The sequence below is a fragment of the Ambystoma mexicanum genome, chromosome 7q (genome assembly GCF_040938575.1).
Source record: "Ambystoma mexicanum isolate Mex_15411 chromosome 7q, UKY_AmexF1_1, whole genome shotgun sequence".
In the NCBI taxonomy this organism is placed as follows: Eukaryota; Metazoa; Chordata; class Amphibia; order Caudata; family Ambystomatidae; genus Ambystoma; species Ambystoma mexicanum.
Genome location: NC_090941.1, coordinates 46,238,747 through 46,258,167, shown reverse-complemented (window position 1 = coordinate 46,258,167; position 19,421 = coordinate 46,238,747). Strand labels below are relative to the sequence as shown.

The 19,421-nt window shown below is 46.3% G+C and overlaps 1 protein-coding gene across 3 annotated transcripts in view; it reads left to right on the top strand.

Moving 5' to 3' along the window:
* Positions 1-19,421, top strand: part of OFD1 (OFD1 centriole and centriolar satellite protein) — a 1,295,367-nt gene that overhangs the window by 741,496 nt on the left and 534,450 nt on the right. For 2 of the 3 annotated variants that reach the window (XM_069640569.1, XM_069640572.1), the window contains one exon: positions 4,112-4,732. In XM_069640569.1, the coding sequence (XP_069496670.1) occupies positions 4,112-4,732 (621 nt within the window). The remainder of the gene's footprint in view (positions 1-4,111; positions 4,733-19,421) is intronic. The other variant, XM_069640570.1, reaches the window with a different exon arrangement.

Below are 19,421 nucleotides of genomic sequence, written 5' to 3'. Positions count from 1 at the left end.
TGGCTGCAAGTACTGTGCTACGCAGATTTGCGTGGTTGAGGAAGTCGGGGTTTGCACCAGATGTGCAAGCCAGACTCCTCAACATGCCCTTTGATGGCTCAAGGCTGTTCGGCAATAAGGCTGATGAAAGCCTAGAAAAACTTCAGACCTCGAAAGCGGCAGCTAAATCGCTTAGTGCCTCCATGCGCCAGCCTCAAAAACCCTATTCTGGCTCATTCTTCCTGGAGGGGTCTTTCTTTTCATTACTACTCCTCATTTGGTAGAGGAAGAGGACAGGCTTCTCGGAGGCAAAAGAAATTTCCCTCGTGGTGCATGAGGAAGAGGTGCAAAATCAGCCTCAGAAGCGGCATCTTTGCCCTCAGCCACTCCTGCAGCCGCCTCCAAATCCCTCTGAGACCTTGTTACACAAAACACCAGTGGGAGGCAGGATCTCTCCACATCTGAAGGAATGGCGGGGCATTACCTCAGATGCTTGGGCACTGGAAACAGTAGCTCAAGGTTACTGTCTCCCCTTTCAAAAAAGGACTCCGAATCATCCACTGGTAGCCAACTCCAAAAAATTCCAGACCCGCTCCTGTTGCAGGAAAGAGGACTGAGACCCATCTTGGACTTGAGAAACTTGAACAAGTTCCTCAGGAAGGACAAGTTCAAGATGGTGACCCTTTCTCAGATCCTTCAGGCTCTAAAACTCCAAGACTGGTTGGTATCATTGGACCTTCAGGATGCCTACTTTCATGTGCCAATCCATCCAAAGCACAGAAAGTACCGGAGGTTCAGATTGGCAACTCTCATTATCAGTTTCGAGTTCTGCCATTCGGGTTGACCTCCGCCCCAAGGGTTTTCACCAAACTGATGGTGGTTGTGGCAGCGAGTCTCCAGAAGAAGGGGGTATTCACATCTACCCCTACCTGGACGATTGGTTGATCAGAGCACGTTCTCCAGAACAAGCTCAGGAACATCTTTCGATCACCTGCCACTTCCTTCACAAATTGGGCTTCTCCCTCAATTTCAAGAAGTTCCACATGATACCATCCCAGAAGCTCCAGTTTATCTGAGCAGTCTTGGACACTTCCTCGGGAAAAGCCTTGCCTCCCGAATTGAGAGCTCTCCACATTCTGCAGATGGTAACAAAGTTCCAGAATGCCCAATATTTACCGGCCTTCGATTTTCTCAGGTTGTTCGGCCTCATGGCATCCTGCATTTTTCCAGTACCAGAGGCCAGATTGAGAATGAGATCCCTTCAATGGGCACTCAGAACTCAGTGGTCCCAGTTCTCAGGGAATATGTTGGATCTTCTGCAAGTCCCGAGCGCAGTTGCTCAGGATCTTCTATGGTGGGCTTGCAACAACAACATTCTCAAGGGAGAATGTTTTTTGCAACCATTGCCGGAGATAACAGTAGTAACGGATGCCTCACTCACGCGGTGGGGAGCACACAGCAACGATCTGACAATCAGCAGTTGTTGGTCTCCATCGGAGTCAAAACTACACATCAACCTTTTGGAGCGGAGGGCAATCAGACTAGCGCTGAAGGCCTTTCTGCCCTCTGTACAGGGAAAGAATGTCCTGATAATGACAGACAACACACTGGCCATGTACTACCTCAACAAGAGGAGGAGTAGGGTCACTACCACTGTGCAGAGAGGCAATGCAGCTCTGGTTCTGGGCAATATGAGAAGGAATCTCTCTATCGGCAATTCACCTAGCCGGAGAGCAGAACACGGCGGCAGATGCTCTGAGCAGGCAGAGCACAGTCTCTCACGAGTGGGAGCTAACTCAGGAAGTCCTTCAAGAGATCTTCGTCCTTTGGGGAACCCCGCAAGTGGATCTGTTCGCCACCGTGATCAATAGGAAGTGCGAGCAGTACTGCTCAAGGGAATTTCCTCAAAGAGGAGCTCTGGGAGACGCATTCGTAGTGGAGTGGAATTTTCCACTGCTGTACGCGTTTCCCCCAGTCCCTGTGATTCCTCAAGTAATCGGGATGTTGAGAAAGTTCAGGAAAACCATGATCCTAATTGCCCCGGATTGGGCCAGGAGGACGTGGTACCCAGACCTTCTAGACATGTCCATCTGCCCTCCAATACGTCTTCCGCAAAGAGAGGATCTTCTCTCGCAAGAGGAAGGTCGGGTTCTCCATCCAAAGGTCAAGACACTCCACCTCCACGCATGGTTTCTGAGAGGTTGAGATACAAGGATTGGGATCTTCCGGATGACGTAATGGAAATCTTGCTTTCGGCCAGAAGGCCAGCAACAAAATCTTTGTACCGATGTCGCTGGAGCATGTTTGGTAACTGGTGCAAAGATAAGGATGTGGACCCTTTTCAATGTGATACTCCAATAGTGCTTTCTTTTCTATTACATCTAGCCAATCTGGGGCTCCAGATAGGAACAATCAAAGGATACCTTGCTGCGCTGTCCATTTTCAAGCCCACCTCGGAAGAGGTTTAATATTTTAAAATACCATTAATCATTCAATTCTTAAAAGGGCTTACTAACGTATACCCTCCAGTACCTTTTCATATCCCAACTTGGGACTTAAATTTAGTACTCAAATTTTTGACTTGCATATCTTTTGAGCCTCTGCACTCCTGTCCATTGAGGCTTCTAACATTAAAAACTATCCTTCTTGTAGCCTTATCAGCCCGCAGGGTTAGTGAACTTCAGGCTCTCTCATGCAAGCCACCATATACTACTTTTTATAAGGATAAGGTAGTCCTTAAAGTTAAACCTTCCTTTTTACCAAAGGTAGTTTCTGACTTCCATTTGTCACAAAAAATATTACCAACATTTTATCCTCCTCCTCATTTGGGCAAAGAAGAGGAGAGACTGCATAGACTAGACCCCAAGAGGGCTCTTAGTTTTTACATCTCAAGAATGTCTAAATTACGACAAGATGATCAACTGTTTGTGGGTTATACTGGTCATAAAGTGGGCTTATCAGTAACAAAACAGACCCATATCCCGCTGGATCATTCTGGCCATAATTGAATGCTACATATTGGCGGGAAAAGACCCACCAGATGGGCTTCGAGGCCATTCTACAAGGGGAATGGCTACTTCTGCGGCTCTAAAGAGGAGTGTCCCGGCAGCAGATATTTGTTCAGCTGCAACTTGGAAAACAATGCATACTTTTATCAAGCATTACTGCTTCGATACTGCCTCCTCCAATGAGGGGTTATTTGCCAGGGCAGTTCTGCATTCTGTCCATGAAAACTGTAATTAGTACTCCTACCTCCAAAATTGCCACTGCTATGGGAGTCTATCTTAAGATGAGGAATACGTGGGAGGACACAATCCATTCGAAGAACAAGTTACTTACCAAGTGTAACGTTCTTTCGACTGGATGTACCTCCCACGTATTCCTCATCGACCCTCCCATCCTACCCCGCAGTACAGTTTACGTTTTCTTACACTTTCCTCTCACGAAGAGTGCATCAGTCATGGGGCACGCCTGGGTGTTCCTCCTATATGTTCATCGAAAAAACAGAACTGAAGCAACGGGCGCAGCTCGAGCTATTTATACCATCGGTGACGTCGACAGAGTACGGAGCCCGTCGAGGGACAATCGACGCCACGACCTTGAGCAACGCTCCCTCTGCCGAGAATTTTTTTTCCAATTTTTTTTTTCCAAAGCAGCGAAGCTGGAGATAACGACTTATCATAAGATGAGGAATACGTGGGAGGAACATCCAGTCGAAAGAATGTTACAGTTGGTAAGTAACTTGTTCATTTTCTTGCAAAAAACAAGACATTAGAATTCTCTTGGTTTGAGTATCTGCATGTATACTTTTAATCAAAATGTAACGTTCTGCTTTCTTGGTACCACTTTGTATTCTCTTTTAGCTTCCAGATCACTACAATAGAGCAGTGTGAACTTAATCATAGCACATTAACATTATGCTTGCCTTTGAGTACAGTCTCATTTCATTTGCATGTATTACATTTTAAATCCACATTCTCTAAAATTCATCTTCTAAAATCATTTGTGTGGAATGTTTTGATCAAAAGTGTGGTTTCACATTATGATGCTTTGATCAGTCTGATGTGAAGCCTTTCGATCTGTGTTTTTTCCCTCAAAATGATTATCCTGTGTGTCTTGCTTGCTTGTGCAGCTCTTGAAAATGAAGTCTATCGTAATCCCAAGCCGTCACTTGTTGATCGCTCTGTCCTTGACCTCAGTGCAGACAGGATTGTTCCTCCTGATATTTATGTTGATGGGCTACTATTGAAGAGCCAGACTTTGTCTGATCATTTTGTTGAAGCAGGTGGCGTCAAGAACCCTCGGTTTCAGCAGCCTTGTGTGAGACGCAGCAGTTCACCGGACTCAGACATTGAATTTGTGGCCACTACTAAAGCCAGGATCAAAGAACTTGAAAAGGAAGCAGATTACCTGGAAGAGGCCTACAGGAACTACCAAAGCAGAGTTATCCGGGCTGCTCGCAAGAGGAGTCCAGAGGCAAAGCCGACAACCCCTCCATTCCTCAGAAGTGTTCTCAGTAAAGCACCCTCTAACTTTTCTCACAAAGTTACCTTTGTGGAAGACGCTTTCACTTCCCCACAACAGTCTTTCACCCAGTTGACAGAAGAAAGACATGACCGAATATTTGTACATGATGGAGGCTGGACACCTGGCGGTACTCCTCTGCAAAAGAACATGCCTTCTACTAGACGCCACTCTTCAACACCTATTTCTAAAGTGGACAGCAACTTCAGCAACAAGAGTTTTTCAGAAGGTAAGCGATGTAAAGTTTTTATTAAATACGTTCATCAGATGTGGGTGAGAGATGCAGGTGCGTGTGGGCAACTGATGCAGAAAATGTATTATATGTACAGTTTTTTTTTTAAATTACATTATTGCATGGTTTACACATTCAATGGATTAAATTAGCCTGTAGATTTCTCATCAGATAGAAATCAATTTTAGCATCAACTGCTCGGAAACTACAACAGTGGGGCGTAGTACGACTCGACTGTCTCTTGACTCGCCCATGCCACTCGTCAGCTCCTGACGTGCGTCATCTGCCGTTCATATACCACGTCACTACGCCCTGTACCTCAGTTCATTTTTTCCGCGCTCAGCACGCTGCTATTCGGAACGAGTCTCGTGTGAGAATTTCAAAAAATCGACAAACATTATATTCTATCGATTTTGTTGAGATTTTGGCTCCTAACATCTGGGTTCAAGCATTGGACTGCAATTCCAAGATGTCGTTCACTGACCCACACAGTATCTGCATGTGGTGTCTCAGTAAAGATCATGTCATCGAGGATTGTGGTTCTTGTCAGCAGATGAATCCCACATCATTGAGAGAGCGATCAGCAAAACTAGCACTCAGGTGGCCTGGTCGAAATCCACAGCTTGCTGGACCGCCAGGTTGTCGGGTTAGGAGACCAAGGGCCCAACACCCGAAAAAGAGGACAAGCATTATAAGAAGCCCAAGAAAAGGTTGAATTCGAGGGGATTGTGTCCTCCGACGTATTCCACATCTATGACAGTAATGACCACAGCTGTGCTGCCTAGGAACATTTTTCTGCGTCCTGCGTCGATGACGTCGATACGCTGTCCCTCGAGGGTATCCGTTGAGGGTCGACGTCACCGGATGTTATATATAGTACGCACAGTACCCGTAGCCTTGGTTCTGTTTTTTCCGCGAACATGTTCACTTCGGAATCTCGGCACGCTCGGTTCTTATACTTTGAATCGAGAAAATGTCTTCTTCTACCCCGAAGTCGGGCTTCAAAAAGTGTCGGGACTGCGGTTCCAAAATGTCCATCACGGACTAGCTCGTCTGCCTCTGGTGCCTTGGCGAAAGCCATGCCACCGACGACTGCTATGACTGCCAGTCCCTGACTTCGAAGGCCATGCGGGAGCGGAAGAAGAAATTATCGGTAGGTAGGGTATCTAAAACCCATAAGTCTAAATCTGCTGGGCTTTCAACCGACGACTCGAGGGGCAACTCTCCGCGTCAGCGTAAGTCCAGGGGGTCTCGGTCTTGGAGTGGGACTTGCCATTACTCTGCCTCTTCTAGGCATTCTTGGAAGCGCTGTCACCGGTCGCATTCCCCATCCTCGTCGGAGGACTCCGCCAGTCGGCGGGTGACTTGTCCCACCAAGTCTTCATCGCCGGCCGAATGGGACGCATTCTGCCAGCAGATGATGGCAATTTTCGAATTGCAGGGCACCGTTCCGTCCGCGCCTTTGAGAGAAGCCGGCAAGGAACGAGCTAGAGCCACCGCTCGCACGCCTTCAGGCTTGGGCGGTCAGCGCGATCATCAGCAGCTGTCGAGGTCCCTATCGGACAAGGTTGATCGCCATAGCTGTTCCAGGTCCTGGTCCGCGAAGCCCTCGAGACCGTCGGAACCTGTGAGGCCTTCTAAGAAGGCATCAACGCCATCAGCGCTGTGTCCGTCGAGGGACTCTCTCGAGGCTCCGAAGAAGTCGTCGGCGCCGAGGTCCATCGAAGGACACTCTCGGGGCTCCGGCCTCAAAGCCATCGCCGCCTCGGTTGACGTCAAAGCCAATTCCATCGGTGCCCTCGATGCCTTTTGAGGAGAATTTACCAGAGGTGCCCCGGAGGGCTGTGGAAACTGAGGAAGGCTCTCAGCAAGTCATTGAGGCCTGTTTTTGAGCCCTTCTCTGGTCATCCCCCCAGGCTTGATTTATTCCAGCCTTTGGACTATATTTCGGAGGTGGAAGAAGGGTCGGATGAGGAGGGGGTTGTGCCTCCTGAGGTTCCTGATGACCTGCTGTCTGGTCACAGTCAAATGGAAGACCTACGTCAGTCCTTACATGACGCCAGTGGTCTTTACACCTCTCCGGAGGTTGAATTTGGCAGGCCTGGACCTGGTACACATGCCGAATCCTCGTATCGGCGTCTCATGTCGAGGGTGACTGAGTACTTGGGGTGGTCTGCTCCACCTTTTGATTTTCTGCAGGATGACCTGATGGATATCCTGGACCAAGGTCCACCCATTGACCCGGTGTTGCCATTTCCTTTGGCTTTGCAAAGAAGGGTGGCAGCGGCTTGGACTGTTCCGGAGAGTCTCCCGGCAGTGAATAAGTCGCTTCCAAAAAAATACCGTCCAGCCAGGTGTCACCCCTGCTACTTGTAAAGGCACCCCACTCCAGAGAGTTTGGTGATGCAGGCGGCTACGGCCCCAGCGAAGTGGGCTGCGTGCCCTACCATCCCTCCCGATGGGGACAATAAGCGCTTTGATGGTTGGGCGAAGAAGGTATTTTCTTCTGGGGATATGGCTTTAAAGGCAGCCAACTCCGTTTGTGCCTTGGCAAGATTCACTCACACTCTGTGGAATTGTGCATCTTTGGCGGCGGAACATATTCCCGAAGGGGAGGAACGGGATGGTTTTCTAGCCCGTGTCCAAGATTGCAAGGATGTCATGTGTGAATTTGTTCAGTCATGTCTGGACATGGCAGACTGTGTCAGCCTGTCCATGGCGGCGTGTACCGTGATGCGCATGTTTGCGTGGTTGCAGAAGTCAGGGTTTGCTCCTGATGTGCAATCCAGGCTTCTCAACATGCCCTTTGATGGTGTCTATCTTTTTGACAGCAAGGCTGACGAGAGCCTTGAGAGGTTGCAGACCTCCAAAGCTGCAGCAAAGTCTTTGAGCGCTGCAGTACGCCAACCTCCGCCTTTTCGTCCTAGGGGACAGCAATGGAGGGGAGGTTCCTTTCAGTACTACTCTTCCTTGGGTAGATTGAGAGGAGCTGCCAGTCAAAGGGGCCACCATAGGAGTACCAGAGGTGGAAGCAAGGTACTTGAGGTGCCAAAGCCGCTCGAAGTTCTTTTGGAGATCTTTGCCCTTTGGGGAACCCCACAAGTGGATCTCTTCACCACCAGTGTCAACCGGAAGTGTGAAAGATTCTGCTTGCAGGAATTTCCTGCAAGAGGAGCCTTAGGGGACACATTCCTAGTGGAGTGGTCCTTCCCACTGCTGTACGTGTTTCCTCCAGTCCCCGTCATTCCGCAAGTGTTGAGGAGGCTACGGAGGTTCGGTTCTCGAATGATCCTCATTGCTCCAGCATGGGCCAGGAGAGCGTGTTACCCGGACCTTCTAGACATGTCCATCTGCCCTCCACGCCGTCTTCCCTACCAAGACGATCTGCTCTCGCAGGAGGGGGGGTCGGGTTTTCCATCCAGAGGTCAAGTCTCTCAGCCTTCATGCTTGGTATCTGAAAGTTTGAGGTATAAGGATTGGGACCTCCATGAAGACGGGATGGAGGTGTTGCTTTCGGCCAGAAGGTCCGCAACGAAATCCCTGTACCGTTGCCGTTGGAGAAAGTTCTGTGACTGGTGCAGGGTACAGAATGTGGATCCTTTTCAATGTTCCATTGCTTTGGTTTTGTCTTTTTTGCTTTCATTAGCCCACAAGGGCCTGCTAGTGGGTACCATTAAGGGTTACCTGGCGGCGCTGTCCATATTTAAGCGCTCGTCTGAGGAATGTTCTTATTTTAAGATCCCTTTGATTTCTCAGTTTCTAAAAGGGCTAACTAATGTGTTTCCGCCGTCGCCTTTCCAGGTGCCGGGATGGAATTTGAATTTGGTCTTAAAGTTCCTAATGGCGCTCCGTTTGTGCCCTTACATTCTTGCTCGTTGAGACTGTTGTCATTTAAGACTGTATTTTTAGCTGCGGTTACTTCCGCACGCTGAGTGAGTGAGTTGCAGGCACTTTCCGCCAAGCCACCTTTCACTGTGTTCCATAAGGAAAGGGTTATCCTTAGGGTTCGTCCTTCTTTTCTTCCGAAGGTTGTATCGGAATTTCATTCAAGCCAGAAGCTGATTCTTCCGGCATTTTATCCTCCTCCGCATCCTGGTAAGGAAGAGGAGAGGCTCCATAAATTGGATCCTAGGAGAGCTTTGAGTTTCTATCTCTCACGGATGTCCCGGGTCAGAGTGGACAATCATCGTTTTGTTGGTTATGCTGGAAGGCGTTTAGGTGAGGCGGTTTCCAAGCAGACCTTGTCCAGATGGATCATTTTGACGATCTCTGAGTGTTATCGTTTGGCGGGTAAGGACCCTCCAGTAGGCTTATGACTCACTCTACTAGGGGTGTGGCTGCTTCCAGAGCTCTACAGAGGGGCGTTCCTATTTGCGAAGCGGCCACATGGGCTTCTGTTCATACCTTTTGTGAGACACTATTCCCTGAACTCCAGCCATGGGCAGGATTTGGCCTTTGGTAAGGCAGTCCTATATTCCGCAATTTGATTGGGCATTCTAAAATTCTAAATTTGTAAATTCTTTTCCCACCTCCATACCTTGGTACTGCTTTGGGAGTCTGTCATAGATGTGGAATACGTCGGAGGACACAATCCCCTCGAAGAACAAGTTACTTATCCTATCTGGTAACGTTCTTTCGATGGGATGTTCTTCCGACGTATTCCACATCGAACCCTCCCAGCCTGCCCCACTACAGAATTTCTTATGCGATTGCAGCTTACGTTTCTGCAAGGCTTTCTGTAGTCATACTGGCAGAAGATTGGTGCCACACATTCTGAGGAAAAAACTACAACTGAGGCTACGGTCGTCGTGCTTCCTATATATAACATCCGGTGATGTAGACCCTTGACGGGACGGAGGCCCACGATGCACAGCGTATCGACGTCATAGATGTGGAATACGTTGGAGGAGCATCCCATCGAAAGAACGTTACCAGGTAAGATAAGTAACTTGTTCTTTTCGTAGCCATTCATCGTCCTTGTCTTCCCATAAAATGAAACGCCACCACCGGTGCAGGCACGACTGATTCGTCAGAAGAACGCAGTAAGGCCTACTCTAATCCTGGCCCATCGACAGCAGAGTGGGAAGCTTTCATAGAGCAGATGCTCCAAGTGTTTCAAACAGCCTCAGCCGGTACGACTTCGGTCTCGATTCTGTAGGCTCCCACAACACCAGTTGCGCCCAGTGTTTACATTGCAAAGGTGATCAAGTCCGGTCCGACGCCATCGGGCTCGACCATTACTACCACAAAACCAGCCATGGCGCAGAAGGGCCCTGAATTTACGGCACTGTTAGGCCTGGGAACTACACCATCAACGTCGACCAGACAGCTGATCGTTCTTTTGTTCCCGACTCTCACTCGGCATTGTTTACGACTATGCGGTCGATTTCCGATGATGGCTTTGGACGTGTAGGTGAAGGGGTGTTGGCGATGATTTCTTTACCGACCCAGATGTTTTGGCACGGGGCTCCATGATGCAAGTGGGTTGGACACACGTCCCCTGACCTTGACATGCAGCAAGCTGCCATATATGGACACCCAAATGCTCAAAACCGAAGAACAGTTTAAATGGTGGTTGAGGCTCTAGGCGCTCCTGCAAATCTGTTATCGACCTGTAACCTCACTGATATACTGGGCCAATATGCCCCGAGGCGGCGGGCCGACCCTGTAGGTAAAGACCCGCCGCCCAAGTTAAGGGGCCGAGCGCAGCGAGGGTTCCTTAACCACGGCTGCAGTGCCGTTACCGAAAGGGGTGGCCTGCCGCTGAGGGGCATATTGCCATTAGTACGCGTGTAGTTATCTACACAGGTGCTAATGTTTTCATTGTTGATGACTGTAAATCCATCAACATGAAAACTGACTGTGGAACAACACTGCGTGGCCTGGCATGGCCCCGCAGGAACGGTACATATCTTTTTTGGAGGGGAAAACAAGACACCATTAGCCCCGTGTAGAAAACTACACAGGTGCGAAGGTGAGTGGGAAGGGAAGCGCCCCACACTTAATGAAAGTGCTTGGAACGTGTGCTTACCTTTGTGGAAATAGCCCACGTTCTGAGCATTATCATTGGCTCTGGGCGCCTCCCAGGGTGCTAATGGGCAAGGGTCCTCAAACTGAAAGGGCATTAACCTTTGATGCTGCCATTGCAGATCCCATTGCCACGCTGCGGCTGAGGCCTTGCTACACTGCTGCTGTGGATTTGGAGCTTACTAAAAAGTATAAACTGGCAAGCGGGGAGGAGGGGGGGATTTGGATTTTATGTCTTTCCACCCAACGCCAAATGTTTAGTGGTACAAGCCGCAACGGTGAGCTCTAGACCAGCCACTTCTACCTCTAATTTGCTCACTAATAGTGAATCTAAGAAAACGGATGCCCTAGCTAAGAAAATCTTCACCTCTGGCAGTATGGCCCTAAAGTATGTGAATGATTCCTTTGCATTTGCCAATACTCCAGACTGTGGAGGCTTATAGGGTGAGATGAGGGATGGTTTTCTGCAGCTAGTCGATGACTCTCAGGAGTCCTCACCAACCTCAAATCTCTGCGCGCAAACCGTAGGCTTCTGATTACTAAAGCTGCTTACTACTCAACACCATTGAGCCACCTCTAACAGGAGCGAAGCCCTCTTTGAAGCAGTAAAGCATTGTACCAAACCCTCACTTGACCCCGAGGTACCAGCAACTCAGGAAAAATGCTACAGAATCAACACATTTTTTATTGAAAAATAGACAGAATCCGAGAGACCATCGACTCAAACTCTCACAGCATTAGCTTCCGCTACACCCCGGCATGTACACTACCCATCTGGACCGGATTCTAGCCTCTCTTTTCCCCAAGATCTCCTAAAGATTATTGCCTCTCTCAACCCCAATTCTTATTCTGATGATATAATTGCGGTCTCCATCATTAAACAATTGATGGGCCCGGCTCTCAATTCACTTCTCAGCATCATCAATGCCTCCTTTGTAGAAAGATAATTGCCGGACACCCTCAAGACTGGTTTAATACGTCATCTTTTGAAAAAAGCAACCCTAGATCCAGACGACCTGGCCAACTACAGGCCCATTACAAACCTCCTGTTTATTGGTAAAATCTTGGAAAAAGTCATTGCTGCACAGCTACTCTCCAGAATCTAACAACTCCACCTTCTAAATAACCTTCAGTCAGGGTTCCAACCAAAGCATTGCATCGAGACAGCCACCATCCAGGTGGTGGATGATGGTCTCCAAATCGTGGACAGGGGTGACTCGTGCCTTCTTGTCGTCCTTGACCTCTCGGCTGCATTCGACACAGTCAACCACCGCATCCTTCTCTCCCTCCTTGCTGACCGGATGGAATTCTCTGACACTGTCCTGAATTGGTTTACCTTCTACCTCTCAGACGGACACCAGACTGTCCAGATGAACTTGTTGAATTCTAACTGACTCCAGATCTCTTGTGGAGTCCCCCATTGCTCCATCCTCTCTCTAATTCTTTTAACCTTTATATGGAGCCTCTGGGCACTCTCCTCAAAGATCCCAATAAAGCCATCCACCAATACGCAGATGATATTCGGTTGTACATGAGAGTAAATGGCGTGCATGACATCATTCGTCTCCACGATTAGCAAGCCATCATCCAGTTCAAGATTTCGACTCTCTACCTCAAATTAAACCCATCCAAGACTGAATTCCTCCTCATTGGTCCACCGCTAAAAAACAAATTGTCCAACAATGGCTTAAAGGCATGGTCCAGTAAAAAATGTTATTGTCCCTACGGGTCGGCCATGTTTTTTTAAGCCTAACTGGCTCGATTTTAGAAAACTTTCCTATGGACCTTACCCGAGTTTTCGTCCATTAAATGCACGCGAAAACGGGCACCAGGGAGCCGCCATTTTGTGATAATCCTATCACTTGCCGCATCGCCCTGGCTGACCTGCTTCTGCGGCACTAAATCCCCGCCCCTGAGCCTGACATTATCAAAACATTCATATTCCCTGCCTCTCTCCGTGACGTTACTGCGCTGCGTAGGCAAACGCGCCCAGTCGTCTTCTACGCGACTCCACACAGAACACGGAAACCAACACAGACCATCTCACAACACAGCGCGCCACAATTCGGAATATGAAACTGTACTTTAAAATCAAACAGCAACACGGTACATTTGGTAAAGTACATTTATTTGACATTAAATGTTTAGAGAATATTCAGCAATTGCCATATGAACTCCGAAAGCCATTTATTTTCTTTCATCTGTATCCGCAAATCCATCTAAGTTTATTTTGAGTCACGCGCTGTTCCTTTATGGTACACAAGGTGTTGGTTTTTGTTCAAAGAGGCACTTTTGTTGCACGTTGAACCGCAAGGCTGTTCCATCAAGTAGGCACTAGGCCAGCGTAAAGGTTGATATGTTGCTTCTAGCCACTAGTACAGCGTAAGGGCATGTGGGCCCTTGGCAATCGTCCCATAATATGCTTAACGTGCTCCAGTTGTTCACACGAAGCTGCAGGTGTCTATTGAAGTATCCGTCTGCCGGTGTCTCAAACCGATGACAGTAGCAGAACGGGATCAAATACCTGTTATGAAAACAAAAAAATTATTTTATTTATTACGGCCGATCAGAAACTATTTGCTTGCAAGGATAGTTCAATGGAGTATGTTCGGCTCTAAAATCAATGCGAAAAGTAACGAAATAAATCGAGGCCAACACATAATGAGAAACGACAGTTAGTCTACATGCGTGTGGAATGATATGATATATGATATGGCATTTGTAACGCGCCTATACACAAGTGTTTCAAGACGCGACGAGGCAGGGGGGAGGGGACAAGGGCAGACAGACAACGATCCTACTAGGCTAGGTGTCTTTCAGATCGCGCAAGGGGAAGGGGAGAGGGGGGTAAAAGTGTTGTACATGGTTAGTAGAATACAAGATAAATAATGGGGCCAGCTGGTGGCAAGTGCAAGGTAAATGCCGGGAGAAGGGGCTGAAGGATACAGAGACAGTCCCGTAGTGCAGGTAGGCAGTGCAGGGAAAAGTGGCTGGGCCAAGGACCGAGCTTGGTGAGACCTGTGGAACTGCATGCCCATGTGCCCACTACGAACACGTTTTCCTTGCTTTTCCTAGGTCTTCATTCATTCATTTATTCATGCATCCATTCATTAATGCTTCATTCCGGTATAAAAGCGTCTAAAGATTTACTCACATTATATTTGAAATTTCCATTGTGTCTCTGCGTAATGCAGTCTGTAAATCCGACTGTGCGCTTGACAACGATTTTTCGTATACTGAACTAAAATGAAACTGTCTAGTTTCTGAATTTTCTGCCTTATCGTCTCTTACGTTATTGCGCACCCCCTTCAAATGAAGTTCTTTCAGCATGATCCTTGTCTCAAGGTCAAAAAACAATAGACCCTTATACTTCCAGTGCGACTTGTGGGCCTCTTCTGGGCGCGAGCTGAAAATCAAAGCCGCTGTCCTTCGCATTCTTTATTTGCAACATCCAGTAGTAAAGGCATCTGTGAGAACTTGAAGTTCAGAATCCCTCTATATAATGCGCCACAATGTGCAAATGCGAACTGGCTTCTCTCCCAAATGCCACGGCCCGCTTGGCGCGTTCTAAGGCCCCCAATTTTGTCCCTGTTGTCTGCGAGCTTTGAAGCCCCAGAAAATCATAACTATGGACACATTTAATTTTTGGCAGAAGGTCAGGGAAAGTATAAAGTACCACAGGAGTTGATTTAAAAGTGAGATTAATGTTTATTTGTTTGTTTTATTATTTGCAATACGCAAGCCTTCCCTCCATTAACAGTGCGCAACAGTGCGCAGCATTTACATTTACATGAGATGAGACATGAGAAAAATATATACATACACATATATGAGGTGAATAGAGAGAATTCAAAGATGACACCCAGCTTGTTCGCCACCCATGATGGTGAAGGTAGGGGTTAGGGTTACAGGTACACTGTACAATAACATTTATTTACAAAAAGACAATCGTATTGCAATTATTTAAACCAGGATTTGTACTTCACAACCAGCTGTGCTTCTGGTGGACATGGCACAGTTGCAATATTTGGTGGCAATGGATCACTCCTCTGCACAGAAACGTCCAAAATTCCATATCTGTGCTTCTCTAACACAGCAACAATAAGGCCTTTCACAAAGTCGAACTGCATTTCATCATAGACTGGTTTGATCACCCATTGCTTACTTCGTTTTGAAAACACCTTAGTGTAGCGAGGCATCCTTACTTTACCCCTAGTCCTAGATTGTTCATGTCCGACATTGCTGTTATGGGCCAAGACCGCTAGTAGAGTGCGATGTTTAATGCCCCGAAAGCTAAAATGCAAGCGCTTTGGCCTGTACTTTAGGCACATATTGTGGAACACCTCCAAATCTCCTGTGTGACAGAATTCTGTCAGTCCTCTCAAATCTCTTGATAGTTTTGTCGAAAGCAATCTTCTCAATGTCTTTGTGTGTCGGTGAAGATGGAATCAACCACTTCTTCTTCCTTGCCTCCTCTGGGGACAAAGGGTCATGTTCACATTGGTGGAAATGTAGGTTTTCTGACCAGCGGTGAACGTTGGTATAGTGGTGCATCAGTGACCGCCATTTTTCAAGTAGTATTTCCACTGACCCTTCACAAGTTTTTAAGCTCCACCAAAGATGGTTGGTGATAGACTGGGACCACTGCAAAATACTTTCAAAACCTTTTTTTTTTTCCTGCAGCCGAGATTTTCTTACTGATTGATTTAGCAAGATGCCATACGTCAAATTGATGATTAATAAGCGGGAACTGCTCTCTCATTGTCTTGGCAATTGAAACGTGTCTATCCGTGGCTATGAGGTTGATGTGCATTCCCCTTGATTGTAGATATTCCACTGATTTTATAAATCCTAGTTTCTCTATGGCCACTGAGGATGTACATTGTGTTACCTGCACGACCACCGAACTCACAATTTTCTTACTATCCATGTCCTGAAAGTGGTAGGTGCAGTACTTTGCAGAAAATCCAGGGCTGTCGCACTGTCCATCGCCGGCTAGCCTGAAACGTTTCCCTTCGAATGTACTTGCTAAAGACAATTGTTCAATTTTGCAAGCATCACTAATGGCCGGAAACAGATAATCACGTTGGTATATGTAGTACAGCGATTTAGAAATGAAATGGAGTCCCACAAACTGAAAGAGAGCCTCTAACTTTCTAAAACTGGAGCCACTAAAAAGTGATGCAGCTGCACACAGTAGATTGGCTGCTGGCATTTTCCTCAGCATCGTTTGTGCAGACCATGAGAACCTATGATTTAATCGACAGGCGGCATTTATTTTGACGTTACTGCCTTTTATTTGACGAGTTACATTAATCAATGGCTTCCCAGATAGTTTCCCTCTAACTGAATGCCCACATTTCAGCATACTTATAATTTCCATCAAGCAACTGTCGAATACAATGTATTTGCTCTCTTTCATTAGACTGTCATCCTGCGTCAACGTTGTTTCGGCCTGTGACGTTGCAGAGATTTCAACACATTGGAAAGTAATATCGGTGCTATCAAGTTCTGATGCGTCTATGGATGCTGCGGTTGGTTCATTCTCTGTCATTTCGACATCTGCTACTTCAACATTGATGGGTGAACACAACAATGTCGACATGTTTTTGGGTGGCAATTCTTTGGCGGGTGTAGATTGTGTGAATTGATCTGCAACTACTTCAGAGCTATCTTCAATACATTCAATATCATCTTCTTGTGGTGGTGGGGTCGCACTGTAGCAATGGTCCAATGCAACTTTGCTGTATTCTCCAAACACAGTTAATTCATGTTCTGGCCATTGGACATGAGCATCTCGAGCCTGAACACGCCTCGCCTCAATTAATAGTTCCTCCATAGTGTACATGGTCTGGCAAGCAACATCTCTCATTCGCTTCACTGTCTGTGTATGTATAGTTCTGACACCCACGGGTAACTAGAGGAGAGATTGGAAAAGGGATGTTCAGTTTAAACACAAGATAGTGTAGTCCAATTGACTGGAAAAAAAACATAAAATAGTCCCCAGCACAAACATTTTTTTAAAGTTATGAACTGTTTGTAACTAACCTTTTTTTGGGTTTTTTTCTTTGCAACTTTTTTGACTCGACCTTCAACATCTGCACCCTGTAGCTCCGATTCGTTTCCGCGTGTCCTCCCTTCCTCTTGCACTGCAACGACTATACTTTCTGTATCCGCATAGACAGCACGGAATGAGGCTCCATCGTCTCCCTGAAACATAGTACTTTCATTACTATGTATGCATAAAACACACGTGAGGACGAACACACAGGTACATCTCAATAGCCCAACACGATTTAAACATTGTGTGCAACAATCAAACGACAAGTATTCGACCTGTGATGATCTATTTCGATGGAACTGTCAGTATCCATACCTCTGGCTCTGCATGGACTGCCATGAATGGTTGTATTGGAGAGGAGGCATCAGCATCTCCCTGAAACACAGTACTTGCATTAGTATGGTTTTCAATATTGGAAACATAACACACACGTGGGGTCGACGGCACAGGTACATATAAAGAGATAACCACAAATGATGCATTGTCTAAAACAATCAAGGAAAACATAAATATGCAGATTTCATCGACTTATTTCTCCGATTCCTTTACATCTGCATCATCAAAATGGGATGTTGTGATTGTAGTGGAAGCTCCGTCGTCTCCCTGAAACACAGTACTTGCATTAGTATGGTTTTCAATATTGGAAACGTAACACACACTTGGTCGAACGCAAAGGTACATATAAAGAGATAACCACAAATGATCCATTGTCTAAAAGAATCAAGGAAAATCTAAATATGATCACATTTCATCGAGTTATTTCTCTGATTTATTTACATCTGCATCATCTAACTGGGATGTTGTGATTGTAGTGGAAGCTCTGTCGTCTCCCTGAAACACAGCATTTGCGTTAATAGGAAAGAAAGTATAGCAAATGGAATCACGTTATATGATCACGCATGATGGAGCTGTCAGTATCCATACCTCGTGCTTCTGAAGAATATCTATGGATGTTGCAAATGTAGTGCGTACTTCCGAAAGCTGTTGCGCCGATTCGTATACGCATGGTCCCGCTTCCATTTCCCCTATAATTACTTGAATGTCAGGCTCCGCATCAAGTGCAGGGGTTGACGCTCCATCAGCTGCCTGAAACATAGTACTTGCATTAGTGAGGATTACCATAGTGAAAACATAACACACACCTGGGGTCGACAGCACAGGTACATATCAACGGCTAACCACGATTGAAACATTGTGTAGAACAATCAAACGACAAGAATTCCAGCTCTGATGATGACGCTCGATGGAGCTGTCAGTATCCATACCTCCTGCTGGTGAAGAACATCTAGAAATGTTGTAGATGTGGCGGACGCTTCAGCATCTCCCTGAAAGACGGTACTTGCATTAGCATGGATAACACTAATTATAACTGAAAACAAACACCAGTGGACGATAACTAAGGTCTATATCAATTGGAAAGCACTAACCAAACATTCGGTAAAATAATTACACGATAGAATAAAACTATTACTTGACATGCATAAAACAAGTCTGTAGCGGATTAGCCTAGTAAGATTACCTGATACGCGCTAGAAGTGGTTGATAACTGCGACCACGTGAAGGATGTAGAATGTTCTTGCTTCAGATTCAAGGGATAGTCAAGAAGTTGTAAAGGTAAATTAATGATTGATAATGAAATGCCAATATTAAAAATAGCCATGTAAGGCGACAGAATACTTAAAAAATGCTCAATACAGCACAGTTCCCTGTTCCCATATATATACATTTTGTTTGTGGGTTATGAAATCGAAAAAGAATATATTGATAAATGTCATTATTCAAAAAGCTATACACTCATATCAATATCGAAATTATTACAAGGGATAGAACACCTACAATATCAATTAATCCATTCGGCTACCTACACACTACTGCAAGGCCTAAAGCTAAATCCGGACACTTGACTCACCAGTGGCGGAATGTGGACGAATAGAGTGGGAATAGCGTTTGCGAGCAATTTCCGTGTCGTTCGCCGTTTATTCTTCTTTGTTACCCAAGATGTGGTGTACATGTCTAAGGAAAAGTGCCGGCTGCAGATGCGGTATCGATCACCCCTCTTGTCCTGTAAGACTTGTTGGACTCTATTTTCCAGCTCATCCAGTGGATATCTGCAATGTCTGACCCATTCTCTTATTCGATCAACAGTTTTCGGGAATACATGCATTGTAGTGCCTTCAGATTTCGTATGGGTCTTCGAAGGGCAACCGCTAATCGAACAGGCAGGCATTGTTGATAAATCTGAAAAGTAAATATCGACATTATTATACAATCTTCATGAATAAAGATTTGATACAAAAGTAATACAATGATCAATGCAAGGTTTGTTTTGGTCACAGGAACTATACCAGTTAATTATCTGCGGCTTAGTATTTGCATAAGTTGCAGAAATGTATAAATGATGAGACTGAAATCTGAACATGTGACTCGTCCCTTGGATGTTCTGTCTTGCACGAGAAGGAAACATGCTTACATTATAGACTGGACCCCCGAAGGATGCAATTTGATGACAATAGACAAAGATGAAAATAAATGGATCTATTGATAGCATAGCAATGGAAACTCAAGTCAATAGCAATGAGACCAATGAACATAGCACTA